The sequence below is a fragment of the Pan paniscus genome, chromosome 21 (assembly GCF_029289425.2).
Source record: "Pan paniscus chromosome 21, NHGRI_mPanPan1-v2.0_pri, whole genome shotgun sequence".
In the NCBI taxonomy this organism is placed as follows: domain Eukaryota; kingdom Metazoa; phylum Chordata; class Mammalia; order Primates; family Hominidae; genus Pan; species Pan paniscus.
Window position 1 is genome coordinate 44,228,204 of NC_073270.2, and position 16,504 is coordinate 44,244,707.

The window sequence follows — 16,504 nt, forward strand, 5'->3', positions numbered from 1 at the left end:
GTAGAGTCAGGGATTCTCCACGTTGGCCAAGCTGGTCTCTAACTCCAGGCCTCATGTGAACCGCCCCACCTCTGCCTTCCAAAGTGCTGGGATTACAGGCATGAGCCACTGCGCCTGGCCCTTTTTTATGATTTTTTTTTTAAAGAGGGGGTCTTGCTGTGTTGCCCAGGCTAGAGTATAATGGCTATTCACACCTCCTGGGCGCAAGCTGTTTAGATTGGTGCAAAAGTAATTGCGGCTTTTGCCGTATTTTAATTACTTTTGTACCAACACAATATCTTCTGCTTCAAGCCTTCAAGTGTCTGGGACTATGGGTGTGCTGCTGCATCTGATTTTCCTTATGATTTTCTTAATAACATTTTATTTAGCTTTCTTTATTGTAAGAATACCATATATAATACACATACAAAATATGTGTTAATTATTTGTTATTGGTAAGGCTTCTGATTAGAAGTAGGCTATTAGTAGTTAAGTTTTGAGGGAGTCAAACATTATACCTAGATTTTTCAACTGTATGAGGGGCCAGCACCTCTAGTCCCTATTGTTCAGGGGTCAACTGTACATTCTGTAAGGTTATAGCTACCATATCAACATTAACAGGAGTTTGGAAGAAGTTGATTCCAACCCTAATGAATGACTCTGAGGGGTTCAAAGCTTCAGTGGAAGAAGTCACTGCAGATGAGGTGGAGAAGTAGCAAGAGAACTACAAATTAGAAGTATAGCCCAAAGAGATGACTAATTGCTGCAATGTCATGATAAAACTAATGGTGAGGAGTCTTATGGATGAGCAAAGAGTTTCCTGAGGTGGAATCTACTCCTGGTATAGATGCCATGAACGTTGTTGAAATGACAGCAAAGTATTTAGAATATTACATAAGCTTAATTGGTAAAGTAATGGCAGAGTTTGAGAGGATTGACTCCAATTTTGAAAGAAGTTCTACTATGGGTAAAATGCTATGAAATGGCATTGCATGCCACAGATAAATTTTTTGTGAAAAGAAGAGTCAGTCCATGTGGCACACCTCATTGTTGTCTTATTTTTAAAAACTGCCACAGCCACCCCAACCTTCAGCAGTCACCTTCCTGATCAGTCTGCAGCCATCAATGAGGCAATACCCTCCACCAGTGAAAAGATGACTCTAGATGACGCAAACAAATGGAAAAACATTCCATGTTCATGGATTAGAAGAATCAAAATCATTAAAATGGCCATACTGCCCATAGCAATCTACAGATTCAACACTATTCCTGTCAAACTACCGGTGCCATTTTTTCACATAACTAGGAAAAAACCTATTCTAAAATTCATATTGCAACCAAAAAAGAGCTCTAATAGCCAAAGCAAATCCTAAGCAAAAAGAACAAAGCTGGAGGCATCACATTACCCACCTTGAAACTATACTAGAGGGCTACAGTCACCAAAACAGCATGGTACTGGTACAAAAACAGATATATAAACTAATGGAACAGAATAGAGAACCCAGAAGTAAAGCTGCATAACTACAGCCATCTGATTTTTGACAGAGTCAATAAAAACAAGCAATGGGGAAAGGACTCTCTATTCAATAAATAGTGCAGGGATAACTGGCTAACCATATGCGGAAGAATGAAACTAGACTCCTACCTTTCACCATATACAAAAATTAACTCAAGATGGATTAAAGATTTAAATGTAATACCTCAAGCTATAAGAATACTAGAAGAAAACCTAGGAAACACTATTATGGGCATTTGCCTTGGGAAGGAATTTATGACTCAGTCCTCAAAAGTAATTGCAACAAAAACAATCGACAAGTGGTACCTAATTAAACTAAAGAGTTTCTGCACAGTAAACGAAACTATCAACAGAGTAAACGGAAAACCTACAGAATGGGAGAAAATATTCACAAATTATACATCTGACAGAGATCTAATATCCAGAATCTGTAAGGAACTTAAAACAATTGAACAAGCAAAAAACAACCCCGTTAAAAAACAGGCAAAAGACATGAACAGACACTTATCAAAAGAAGACATATAAGTGGCCAAGAAACATATGAAAAAATGCTCCACATTACTAATCATCAAACAAATGCAAATCAAAACCACAATGAGATACCATCTCACACCAGGCAGAATGGGTATTATTAAAAAGTCAAAAAAACAGTTGATGCTGGCAAGACTGCAGGGAAAAGGGAATGCTTATACTCTGCTGGTGGGAATGTAAATTAGTTCCAGCTACTGTGGAAAGCAGTTGGGAGATTTCTCAAAGAACTTAAAATACGACTACCATTCAACCCAGCTATCCCATTCCTGGGTATATATCCAAAAGAAAACAAATTGTTCTACCGAAAAGACACATGCACTTTTATATATTGCAGCACGATTCACAATAGCAAAGACATGGAATCAGCCTAGATGCCCGTCAGTGGTAGACTGGGTAAAGAAAATGTGGCACATATGCACCATGGAATACTATGCAGCCATGAAAAAGAATTAATTGTGTCCTTTGCAGCAACATGGATGCAGCTTGAAGCCATTATCCTAAGTGAATTAACACAGGAACAGAAAACCAAGTATCACATGTTCTTACTTATAAGTGGGTGCTAAACATTGGACATAAAACTCATGGACATAAAGATGACAACATTAGAAACTGAGGACTGCTGGTGGGGGAAGAGGAGCAGTGTTGAAAAGTCCAGATGATGGGATCATTTGTACCCCAAGCCTCAGCATCATGCAGTATACCCAGATAACCTGCACATGTACCTCCTGAATCTGAAATTAAAGTTGGAAAATTTTAAAAAGGGAAAGGATTATGACTTGGTGAAGGCACAGATAAATTATTAGCATCTTTCAGCAGTAAAATATTAATATTTTAAAATTAAGGATGTGCATTGATTTTTAAAGATATAATCCTATTGCATACTTAATCGACTACAGTATAGTCCAAACATAACTTTTATATGCATTGAGAAACCAAAAAAACGTGCATGCCTTGCTTTTTGCAATGTTTGTTTTATTAGGGTAGTGTGAAACTGAACCTGCAAGATCTCGAAGTTATACCCGTATAACTCTAGATATAGATAAGGGTTCTTTAAAAAATATAATACCCTTATCACACCCCAAAAAGTTGACAATTCTTTAATACCGGTTAGCCAGTCAGTGTTCAAATTTCCAGGTACAATTGGCCCTCTGTGGGTTCTGTATCCATGGATACAGCCAGTCAGAGATCAAAAATATTTGGCAAAAAATTTCACAAAATTCCAAAGAGTAAAAATTGAATTTGCCTTCTACTGAGTACTGCATCGAATCTGTGCAAATGAAGGGATGTGTATGCATTGTATTAGGTATTATAAGTAATCTTGAGACGATTTAAAGTATATAGGAAGATGTGTGTAGGTTATATGCAAATACTAAATTATTTTATGTAAGGGGACTTGAGCATCCGTGGATTTTGGCATCTGAGGGGTGTCCTGCGTCAATCCCCTATAATTCTGAAGGACAACTGTATAGGTTCCTGCTTTTTTCTTTCCTTTTTTTTTTTGACAGGGTTTCTTACTCTGTCACCCAGGCTGGAATGCAGTGGTGCAATCACAGCTTACTGCAGCCTTAATCTCCTAGGCTCAAGTGATCCTCCTGCCTCAGCCACCTGAGTAGCTGGAACTGCAGGCGTGCACCACCATGCTTGGCTAATTTTTATATTTTTGGTCAAGATGGGGTTCCTCCATGTTGTCCAGGCTGGCCTTGAACTCCTGGGCTCAAGCAGTCCTCCTGCCTTGGCCTCCCAAAGTTCTGGTATTACAGGCCTGAGTGACCACGCCTGGCCTAGGTTTCTGCTTTATTTTTCTTTGCAATTTTTTTGTTGAAGAAACTGGGTTGTCTTACAGAGTGTTTCACATTTTGGATTTGTCCACATTGTTAATTACTATATTCCTCTGCCCTGCTGTATTTCCTATAAACTGGTAGTTAGATCTAGAGATTTGATCTCATTCAGGTTTGATAGGGGGCAAAGAGAGGGGGTGACAGGAACAAAAACTTTATAGGTAGTGTTATGTATCAGAAGGTAGACTTCTCTTTTTCTGAGTTAATGTTTAGATCTTTATTATTATTTAAACTAAAAAATGAAGCTTTGGAATATTTTGTCGATTCTAGTATATCACAGAGAACATGAATATTATGAATCTAGCCATGAGCGGTGGCTCACACCTGTAATCCCAGCACTTTGGGAGGCTGAGGCAGGATGATTGCTTTAAAAAAATTATGAATCTGTTTTTAAGTAATGCTTTTATCTTGATTATAATCACAGTACATGCTTATAATAGAAAATTTGGAAAATGTAGGGGCAGATACCTATCATTCAGAGCCAACCCATGTTAACATTTTAATGTATTTTTTCCATTTAGTTCCCTTTTTAAAAATGCCAGTTTGAAATTATTCTATATAATATTATCTGCTTTTTTCATTTGATGTCTGATTCTTGTCACTTTAGTTACACAAACTTTTTCTCATTAAATAGCTGTTGAGATCATATTTTTAATGGTTTTGTAGTTTTCCATTATATAATTGGAATTATAATTCATTTAATAATTTCCTTGTTATTGTTGTTATTTTTGTTTTTTTGAGGCAGGGTCTTGCTTTGTTGCCCAGGCTGGAGTACAGTGGTATGATCAGGACTCATAGCAGCCTCAACCTCCCCAGGCTCAAACAATCCTCTCACCTCAGCCTCCCATGGCAGCTGGGAGCTACAGGTTCATGCCACCACGCCCAGCTAATTTTTGTATTTTTTGTAAAGATGAGGTTTTGCATATCGCCCAGGCAGGCAGGCCTCAAGCTCCTGGACTCAAGTGATCCACTAGACTTGGCCTCCCAGAGTGCTGGGATTGGAGTGCAGGCGTGAGCCACTATGCCAGCGTTGTTTTTTTGTTTTTGTTTTTCTTTTTTTTTTGAGATATGGTCTTGCTCTGTTGCCCAGGGTGGAGTGCAGTGGCGCAGTCATGGCTCATTGTAGCCTCGAACTCCTGACCTCAAGCAATCCTCCCATCTTCCCCTGCTGTTTTGATATTTATGTTGTTCCCATTGTTTTATTTTAAAAATATTGGTGATATGAATGCTTTATACATAGTCTTTATATGTATTCTGATTATATTATCTCTAGGTAGAGAATAATTGAGTTAAAGGGCTTTGAATAGTTTTAATACATTTAGAATATTACTATTAAGTAATTAAGTTGTTGAGTTATTTTTATGGTATGTCATAAATTCTAAACTTCATGTAAAACTATTATAACTTAGTTATATGGCAGAAATTTGCAGTGAGATGAATCTTTTAAAAAATTTAAATATTGTATGATTATATAATTATATAAGTATAATTACATATATAAATAGCTATAATTTATAAGTAATATGTAATGTGTATATGTCAAACATATTACATATAAACATATAAATGTCACAGAAAGACATTTAAAAACTAAGATCACTGACAGCTGAAAAACACAAACTATAACTACAAAATGGGAAGAAATGATAAAAAATGATTAACATACCTAACTTATAAAAAGGTCATAAAGAATAATTCAGAATCACTGATACACAAGTAGAAAAATTAGGCTAGTCAAACCAGAAAGAGAAGAGATGCAAGGAAAAACTTTAAGAATCAGTTTACAGCAGAATAAATGTCCCACAGAGCACATGGATGGGGCTGGAAGAGGGACAAGTAAAAAATGATGAAGCTGAACTGAAGAGAATTACTATATAAAAGATAGGGACAGCAGGAAGTAACAGTATTTTAATACTAATTATTTTAAATAAGTATCTTAAATAATTTAAAACACACTTTTTTTGGTATACTTGTTTATTTTACCCAAAAACTCGTGTATCTTGTAAAGAAGATGCTGGTAACAACACGTGTATTACATATAAAATATATACAACAGCATATACTCTCTTCTTCCCAGCTTCTTTCCATTAGAAATCATCTTGAAAGTCTCCAATTTGTTTTCAATGTAAAACTTTTTTTTAATAAACGCATAATAGTTGTACATATTTGTGGAGTACATAATGATGTTTTGATATATATATAAAAAATATGTAGTGATTGATCAGAGTAATTAGCATATCCATCATCCCAAACATAAAAAAACTAGAAATCCTCTTTCAGTTTGTCTCTTTTATAAATGAGGGTTTCCATATGTCTTGTTCACTTATGTGAGGTACACGTTTCATCCATTTTCTCTGTCTTCTTTCTATGCTTGAGTGTATTTTTCAATCTGTTAAGAAATGGACTCAGTGGTGTGCATTTATTTTCTAGATTGCTACGCTTTACATATGGTCCTTCATTTCCTGCATTTAAAGTTCCCGATGAAGATGCCAGTCTGATCCCTCCAGAAATGGATAATGAGTGTGTTGCACAGACATGGTTTCGCTTTTTACACATGTTAAGGTATTGTTATTTTATTATTTCATGTGCCATTTACCTAGTAAGTATCTTAGGGCAGGAATCATGCTGTAAGTCTCTTGTTTGAATTCAGAAGGTGGACACTAAGCACCATTCATCAAATGGAATCCAGCTGGACAACAAGCACATTTCTGTCCTGTGCCTCCTGCTCTCCCCGTCCCAGCAGGGTTAGGCTGTCCTCAGCCGCTCTTGGTTTACACGCTCTAGGAACGCGTTCCCTGTGGTAGATGCCGCACTTGTTCTCTTGCCTGTTACTGCAGCCAGGCTGATGATCTTTCTCTTGGGATTTTGTCACATTCTGTGGGGACTGGAGGTTGCCTTGCTCCTCTCTGTGCCCAGCACTGACTGGTCAGTCTGCCTCTCAGAGCCCTCCTCCAATAGCCTGTTTAAAGTTTCAATGGGAGATACACCCTAAAATTTCACAGAGGGGTATACTGCTACTTCCTGCTGTCCCTGTCTTTTATATAGTAATTCTCTTCAGTTCAGCTTCATCACTTTTTACTTGTCCGTCTTCCAGCCCCATCTGTGTGCTCTGTGGAACAACTGATTCTTAAATTTTTTCCTTGCATATCTTCTCTTTCTGGTTTAACTAGCCTAATTTTTCTATTTTGTGTATCAGTGATTCTGAATTACTCTTTATGACCTTTTTATAAGTTAGGTATGTTAATCATTTTTTTATCATTTCTTCCCATTTTGTAGTTACAGTTTGTGTTTTTCAGCTGTCAGTGATCTTAGTTTTTAAATGTCTTTCTGTGATCATTTTCTATTTCCTTTGTGTTCTTTGATCAGATAGTCACCTATGATTTCTTCCAATGTTGTTTCCTTTGTAATAGTAAGTTCTTTTATATACCTCAGGATCTGTCTTTATATATATATATAAACACACACACGCACACACACACACACACAGACACACGCACGCATGTAATTTGCAGAGATGGGGTCTTCCTACGTTGCCCAGGCGGTCTCAAACTCCTGGACTTAAGCAATCCACCCACTTCAGCCTCCCAAAGTGCTAGGGTTACAAGCATCGAGCCACCGCACCCAGCCTGGAATTTGTCTTTAGTTCACATATTACTGCATTAAATTCTTCATTTGTTTTTATATCAGATTCACACTCTTATTTTAACTTTATAATATTTACTGATATTTAGTAGGTCTAATGTCTTTTTCTCTTTTTCCTTCTCTTTGAATATTTATCTCTTCTGGCCTGTTTAACATTTCAGATCAATTTTAGAACCAATTTTTCAAGTTACAAAACATAAGCAAACAGAAGGAAAAACCTCAACGAAACCTTCTGGGGTTTGGATTGTGTATTAATTAGGGTAAGGAATATGTTCTGCTTTAGCAAATGAACTTGAAAATCTTTTATAAAGTCTGGAGTCAGGACTGGCTCTGCTCACATAGTCGTTCAGAGACCCAGCTGGCAGTGGCTCTTTCATCTTCAACAGATGATTCCATTAGGGCCTCAATGTTATAAGCAGGATTCTCGTATCTGGCTAGCAGATGGGGAACAGAGAGCAAGGAAAATTTTGTGGGAGGGTTTTATGTGTCAGGCCTTGAAGTAATATAAATCACTGTTACTCATATTCCATTAGCCACAACTCAGACACACACCACACTTAATTGCAAGAGAACAGAGAAGAAAAGAGAAAGTGGTGAACAGCTAGCCAGACTCTGCCAAAGATGAGAATTGTATTAAGCTTGTATTTATATTTAGGAAACGCTGATATCTGATATTGAGTCTGCCTTTCTTTTTTTTTTTTAATTTTTTTAGTATTTATTGATCATTCTTGGGTGTTTCTCGGAGAGGGGGATTTGGCAGGGTCATAGGACAATAGTGGAGGGAAGGTCAGCAGATAAACATGTGAACAAAGGTCTCTGGTTTTCCTAGGCAGAGGGCCCTGCCGCCTTCCGCAGTGTTTGTGTCCCTGGGTACTTGAGATTAGGGAGTGGTGATGACTCTTAACGGGTATGCTGCCTTCAAGCATCTGTTTAACAAAGCACATCTTGCACCGCCCTTAATCCATTTAACCCTGAGTTGACACAGCACATGTTTCAGAGAGCACGGGGTTGGGGGTAAGGTTATAAATTAACAGCATCCCAAGGCAGAAGAATTTTTCTTAGTACAGAACAAAATGGAGTCTCCTATGTCTACTTCTTTCTACACAGACACAGTAACAATCTGATCTCTCTTTCTTTTCCCCACATTTCCCCCTTTTCTATTCGACAAAACCGCCATCATCATCATGGCCCGTTCTCAATGAGCTGTTGGGTACACCTCCCAGACGGGGTGGCGGCCGGGCAGAGGGGCTCCTCACTTCCCAGACGGGACGGCCGGGCAGAGGCGCCCCCCCACCTCCCAGACAGGGCGGCGGCCGGGCGGGGGCTGCCCCCCACCTCCCGGACGGGGCAGCTGGCGAGTCTGCCTTTCTAAGAGCATGTCTTTTTCTTTTTTTAGAATTTTGCGTATCTTCTTGAAATGTTTTACAGTTTTCTTCACAAAGATTTTTAATATTTTCTTTACCATTATTTCTAGGTATTTGTTGCTGATGTTTTGAAAAGCTAACTCTTTTCTGCTATTCTGTCTTCTAGATGGTTATTACTGCTGTAAAGAACATTTTTTACTGCATGTTATTTTGCATATTATATATAGCATTTAAAAGAGCTCTGAATATTTCATTGATTCTTCTGAGATATGGGCACATATCTGCAAATAAGAAGTGTCTCTTTTCTAATAATTCATACTTGTTTTGGTGACTAATTAAAAGTACTTCGGATGCAGTAAGACTTGGACCTGACTTAAATTCTGCTAGTTTTTTCTTTGTGAACTTGAGCAATTTATTCTCTCTGTGCCTCAGTTTCTTTTTAATCTACATAATGGGAATAATGATAGTACCATCTCGTTATAAGTATTGAAGAAGAAAAAGCATGTAAAACGGTATGATGCCTAGTACATGGTAGGTGCTTGAAAGTTGCTATTATTACAGTTATTTCTGTATATTATTTTACTGCATCCATCAGAAGTAGAACACTGTTGAATTAAAGTGATACTGTTTTGGCACCTTTTTTGGTCTGATTTTCATCGGAATGCCTCTGATATATGGAATTTTGAGTAGGATGTTGGTTGTTGATATTAGATGTTCTTTTTTATGCTCCTGGTTTCCTAAGCAGTTAAAAATTTTATTTATTTTTATTTATTTATTTTTTGAGACGGAGTCTCGCTCTGTCACCCAGGCTGGAGTGCAGTGGCGCAATCTTTGCTCACTGCAAGTTCCGCCTCCTGGGTTCATGCCATTCTTCTGCCTCAGCCTCCTGAGTAGCTGGGACTACAGGCGCCCACCACCACGCCCGACTAATTTTTTGTATTTTTTAGTAGAGACGGGGTTTCACCGTGTTAGCCAGGATGGTCTTGATCTCTTGACCTCGTGATCCACCTGCCTCGGCCTCTCAAAGTGCTAGGATTACAGGCTTGAGCCACCACGCCCGGCCAGCAATTAAAAATTTTTAAAAATATAGGCCGGGCACGGTGGCTCACGCCTATAATAATAGCACTTTTGGAGGCCAACGCGGGTAGATCACCCAAGCTTAGGAGTTCGAGACCAGCCTGGGCAACATGGTGAAACCCTGTCTCTACTAAAAATACAAAAAATGGGCTGGGCGTGGTGGCTCACGCCTGTAATCCCAACACTTTGGGAGGCCAAGGCGGGCGGATCCCTTGAAGTCAGGAGTTCGAGACCAGCTGGCCAACATGGTGAAACCCTGTCTCTACTAAAAATACAAAAATTAGCTGGGTGTGGTGGCACATGCCTGTAATCCCAGCTACTTGGGAGGCTGAGGCAGGAGAATTGCTTGAACCGGGAAGCAGAGGTTGCACTCCAGCCCGGGCGACAGAGCGGCGGCGGTGGGGGGTAGGGGGGAAGCAAAAAACAAATAAGCTGAGTATAGTGGTGCACCTGTAATCCTAGCTACTCAGGAGGCTGAAGCACAGGGATTGCTTGAACCCGGGAGGCAGAGTTGCAGTGAGCCAAGATCATACCACTGTACTCTAGCCTGGGCAACAGAGCAAGACTGTCTCAAAAAAAAAAAAAATTAAATTAAAATATAAATAAACTATAGTACCGAATTGTTTCAAATAATATTTTTGGATCCATTTAAGCAATTAAGTGGTTTTTCTTCTTTCATCTGTTGATGTGAAATATTAATTAATTTCCCAATGTTGAACCATCTATCATTCCTGAAAGAAAAGTTTTGCTTGGTTATGGAATGCTTTTCTTTTAATGTTTTTCTGAATTGTCTGTAGTTCTATCTTTTCATGAATTGGATAGGAAAACTTTCTGTCCTTTTTTATGGTCTGTTGTGTCAAAGTTTTGTGTTCCTTAAGAGTTTGAAATAAATGAACAGTAAAACTCTAGTCGAGTCTTTTTTAGAGGTAGTACTTAGTCTTTCTTCTTGAGCTGACTGTGGTACTTTAGTCAGAGTTATTTTGGATGGCAAAAAGAGGAGCCAACTTAAGCAAATGCAGGTGAGAAAAAGAGATTATGTGAAGATAGAGCAGTCTTACTAGGCTCCATGAAGCAGCGAACAACCCTTTCTCATGTTGGGGAGGGACGAAGGCAGCCTCGGGACAAGCCACTCTGTCATTTGTTTCTCTTTGCTTTTTTGATTCTCTTGTGTATGCACATTGTTCTCTTTCTCCAGCAGGCTTGCTCCTGGGTCCCTGTTTCCTCCTGCCTTTGAGAGGGGGACATGCAGTCTCTTGATAACTGCCCAGTGGTGTAAATAGCTGTGATACTGTTTGACTTCAGTGTTTGTCCTTTCAGTTCACGGGGGCTTTCCCTTTGCTTAGTTTCTCCAAAGGGAAAATTGGATCAAATTATCTTCGTTAATTAGGTCTCTGGCAGGCATCTGGATACCTCCTTTAGGACAGTTTTACCTCCTTTCTTAAATGAGCTGCGAGTGGGTAGAAGGCAGGTCATGAGGATTTTTTATGATTGTGATTATTTGTGATTGTTGGCAGATTTCCTAGGATGAAGGTTGAATATGATGGGGAGATAGGCATCAACATTTTGTCTTGTATGTTAGTGATTTATCTTTTTCCAGGAAAACCAAAAAATATTTTTCATTTTTGTTTCCATACTGTTGTCAAATGCTTGTCTTTGGACTTGTGTATGCCCACCTGCCCTTTAGGCCCCATCTGGAGATTGTTTCAGTAAATTTAGATCTAATCTGGATTTTTTAACAGGTTCCCCAAATGTGTCAGGTACACGGGGCATTGGGAACTGCAGGAATGCAGTGTCTTTTAGTTTTTCATATCCTTCGTTACCCATTCTTATTTCAAGTTTTACTTACTTTCTTGAGTCTGTTCTCTAAATATTTGGGAGCCAATAAAATCATTCCTGGTTTACCTCTGGAGAAGCTGGTATGAATCTTTCTCTCTCCAGTTTTTGATTTACAGTAGACATGAATTTAGCCAAGCTCTGTGGGACTTAGGTGTAGTTCCATTTCAGCTTTACTCCTTGTTCTTCTAATTTCTGAATAGTTGAACTACAGCCCCCAGCAGGCACTGCTGCTGGAGACGAATCTCCCTTCCTCTGTCTTACTTGGTGGACTAGTCCAGTTCTATGGAAACAGTGTGCTACCACTGGAAGCCCATTTTTCTTACATGCACACACATTCTCCTTTCCCCAATTACAGTTACTTGAAATTAAGTCTTTTGGTGGGTGGAAAAAGAGGTTTTGAAAGGCAGAGCATGTATAGATCACTGATTCCTATTTCTCAGCCTAGTTCTTTTGCCTTGTAGCTAGTGGAAATTCTGTTTACCGGCTTTAGATTATCAGTATTACTTTGAATTGGAGAGGCTTTTTAATGGAATGCTAAGCAGACCATTTGAGTGAAAAATCATAATCTGTTTTTTAATGGAAATATTTCAAACTGTTTGTACATAAAATGTAATTCAAACACAAATACACCGTTTTGAAATTTATGGCTTTATTACATACACATGAACACAACATAAAACTATTAACACTAATCCTGATTTTCAAATATAGTTTTTTTTTTAATTGAAAATGTTAATATTAAAGTAAAATTTTCTCCTTGGAGCTTTTGTTGACATATTTATAGCTTTACCATTCCATTGCTTTTTTCTTTTTTCTTTTTTTCTTTTTTCTTTTTTTCCTGAGATGGCATGTTGCTCTGTTGCTCAGGCTGGAGTGCATTGGCATGATCATAGCTCACTGCAGCCTCGGCCTTGAACTCCTTGGCTCAAGTGATCTGCCTCAGCCTTCCAAGTAGTTGGGACCATAGGCACGTGCCACCATGTCCATCTGTTGCTTAATTCTTAACATATTAGAAAAAGCATCTATGTATACTCTCAAAAAATTAAAATTTTTTCTAGTCTTACTTTGATTCTCATGCTCGGAGTAGGCAATGTTCATGTAACCACACTGCAGATCTTCTGTAAAGAAGTGTTGAGATTTGAATCGCTGGCCCATTAAATACAAATCAGTCTCTTTTCTGAATCAGAGAAATAGGCACAGTCCTATTCTTAAATTAGATTACATGTATTTTATTGCTATAGAAATTTCTAAATTTGTGATTAATTCTTTCCTCTCTTTTAATAGTAATCCTGTGGATTTGAGTAACCCAGCTATTATAAGCTCTACTCCCAAATTTCAGGAACAGTTCTTGAATGTGAGCGGAATGCCGCAAGAATTGAATCAGTATCCCTGCCTTAAACATCTGCCTCAAATATTTTTTCGTGCCATGCGTGGAATCAGCTGTCTGGTGGATGCATTCTTAGGTGAATTTTGTGTATGTTGCTAGATGTATGAAGAGCTTCATTTAGATAACTCTAGAGGCTAACCCTAGGAGTTATTAGAAAACATCCGAAGGAAAAGATGAACAGATTTGATGACAAATAACAAGCGAGGAAAAATTATTTGCAACAAATAAAATAGCCAGAGGGTTATCGTTTCTATGTAAATATTTAGATTGGTGCAAAAGTAATTGTGGTTTTTGCCATTAAAAGTAATGCGGCCAAAACTGCAGTTACTTTTGCACCCACCTAATACATCAAACAAAGTGCTAAGAACAAGAATTAGGCCTAGTAGATAAATGGACAAAGGATAAGAGTAAATGATTGCAAAAGAAAAGAGTGTTCATGCATACTAGCTATCCAAGAAAATACAGATGAAAATGCATTTGGGACCATTCTCATGTATATCATTAAAAAGCAAATTATACCTTTAGTGAGCCATTCTTTTAAGCTGTTTTTCACATTTTAGATATATGAAAAGTCAATTTTTTAACCTGTTGAAAGGCAGTGATTTATAATATTTTCTAAAATATTTATGTATACTTATTAATATACAGTTAATATGTTAGCTCTGATTAAGTTTGGCTGCCACATAACAACCAAAAATCCTATTGTAAACAAGATAGCTTATTTTCACATATGTTAAATCTAGGGCTAGGCAGTGTAATGGTTCCATCACCAGCAGGGATCCAAGGCCCTTCCATCTGGTGGCTCTCCATTCTTTGCACAGTGCCTCATGGGCCATGATGGTTGAGTGAGTTCCAAACATTCTGTCCAGGAATTAGGAAGGAAGGAGAGTCTGCATATAATTGGTCCTTTAAGAAGATCTCTTAGAAGACCTACCCAACAGTCACCAACTTCTTTATGGTCAAAATATGGCCACATCTAGGTGCAAAGGGAGTTTGAAAATTGAGTCATTTTTTTTCTGGGTAGCCATCTAAAGTTTGTGTTCTGTTACTCAGGAAGAAATAGTGAGTAGATACTGAGAGGCAACTAGCAATCTCTGCTATAGTCTATGTGTCCCAAGCCTTCACTAGGTTACTGGGAGAAATTTTCTGATCATATATTTTGACCTATGAAGAATAATTTCATTTGTCTTTTTTTTTTTTTTAAGGTATTTCTAGACCCCGATCAGACAGTGCTCCCCCAACACCCGTGAATAGATTAAGTATGCCTCAAAGTGCTGCTGTCAGTACCACCCCCCCACATAACCGGAGGCACCGGGCTGTTACTGTGAATAAGGCCACCATGAAGACAAGCACAGTAAGAGTTTACATCACCATTGTTATGCTATATAAGGTTGGCTTTTTAATCTGCCATTCTTTTTATAAAGTCTTGCTGTTTTCTCAGACTTTTCATTGGTATGGGTGTATTCTTGTGTTCGTCTAATAGGTTAGTACTGCTCATGCCTCTAAAGTTCAGCACCAGACGTCCTCCACCTCTCCTCTGTCAAGTCCAAATCAGACTAGTTCAGAACCCCGGCCACTGCCTGCCCCTCGGAGACCAAAGGTTAACAGCATCTTGAATCTCTTTGGATCATGGTTATTTGATGCAGCATTTGTTCACTGTAAACTTCATAATGGGATAAACAGAGACAGCAGCATGACTGGTAAATATTACTCAAGAAATATGTTATCATTATTTTCCTTTTCCTTTTTCTTTTTCTTTTTAGTCTTTCCTACCTGCAAGATTAATATGTATCTTAAAAAGCTCTCTGTTTCTGACCAAGCAATGTCTTGTGCTTAACCCCTTCCAGCTGAAGTAACAGAACTTAAAGAAGTTTTCCTCCCTGTTCTTTTTATGTATGTTCTATGAGGTTTGGCCTTTTGTCTGGTTTTATTAGACATACTTAAGGTTAGTCACATTTTGTTGAATCAGATTTCTTTCAGTAGGTGACCTGGAAGTTCCCTTCATGTCAGCCAGGATAATAAAATTTATATAAAGAATTAAAAATTCAAACTGGAAATTTACTTTACAAGAAGTGTTTTCGATTTTGACAGCCATTCATTCACTCAGTAGTATATGTAAACATCAGAAAATTTTTGCTTCACACTGCACTCTGACCTCTCAGATTTTAGTCTAGAGAACTTTATTTCAAGGGCACACTTTCAAAAATATTATTTGCTTTTTAACTTAATAAAATTGATTGGTGGAGAATTAATAACTCAACCCTGATATCTTCATTTAGATTTTATTATAAAAAGGAAACTGTCTAAGAGCTGGTGGTTTTTTTTTGTCATCTTAACTATTATATTTGAAAGTAATGGCATAGGGTGCAGGATGGATGGGTGGGGTAGGGCACAATGTTTTGAATATTTATAATGTGTCTTAGCTGAAAAACGACAATGGCTGGCATTTATTGAGCTGCTGTTACTATCGGCCAGGTACTGTGATATATGCATTAATGAGTGTATTGATTGTTTGGTAAGAAACCACTCTTCTACTAGGGTTGGAAATAGATCAAGACAAAAAGATGTCTAATTAGTTTATGTATCTCTAGGGAGACTGTTAATTCCAAGGATAAAACTAATACAATGACCAGAAGGGTCTCTGCTTTCTCTCAGAAATGAATTCTTAGCTGTTACTATAATTCTTAGCTATTATTATTATTATCATCTCAGAACTAGGATCTATGTCTGTGAACATTATACTCGTAATTATTTTGAATATTCTTACAAATCTTTAATTTAGAAAAGTTGTGAATATAAAGATTTTTGGGAATATAATTTGAGAATGCCATGGTTGAGTTTAGGGATGTCTTTGCTTGCTTTATTTTGTTCAAATTCAGACACTTTATATTCTTCCATTTTCATATTATAATTTTATCCACAATTTGAAAGTGCTTCTGGGATAGGTAAATGTGCTTACTTACAATAAGTGAAAACTTTTTAAAAAATGACTATTGGGTTATTCTTGTCTTTATGTTCATGTACCTTGTATTTTGAGTTTTCTGTACCATGTTTATATTTATTAATTTGCATTTTCTAGAATGAATCAGTCCTATTTTTCTTTTTTCTTTTTGTTAAGATGTAATTCTTACAATGTAACTTTTGGGTATAGAGCTGTTGACACTGAAATCTGTGAATCTAGAATGGCTCAACCTGTTGCTTGGTTGGTGGGCTTGCTTAAAGGGAACTTATAGATCTTTTTGCTCTCCAGGGAGTTTGTAACAGCTTTGCTCACCCTCTTGCACCAGAAGATAAAAACCAGACTTCAAATCATACGTGAACAACATGTTACTTT

At 37.7% G+C, this 16,504-nt stretch overlaps 1 protein-coding gene across 8 annotated transcripts in view; it reads left to right on the top strand.

Annotated features, from left to right (window-relative positions):
• RALGAPB (Ral GTPase activating protein non-catalytic subunit beta) overlaps window positions 1-16,504 on the top strand; it is a 106,875-nt gene that overhangs the window by 30,960 nt on the left and 59,411 nt on the right. For all 8 annotated transcript variants that reach the window (XM_063601124.1, XM_063601125.1, XM_063601126.1 and 5 more), the window contains exons 6-9: window positions 6,295-6,426; window positions 13,068-13,246; window positions 14,376-14,524; window positions 14,654-14,870. In XM_063601124.1, the coding sequence (XP_063457194.1) occupies window positions 6,295-6,426; window positions 13,068-13,246; window positions 14,376-14,524; window positions 14,654-14,870 (677 nt within the window). The remainder of the gene's footprint in view (window positions 1-6,294; window positions 6,427-13,067; window positions 13,247-14,375; window positions 14,525-14,653; window positions 14,871-16,504) is intronic.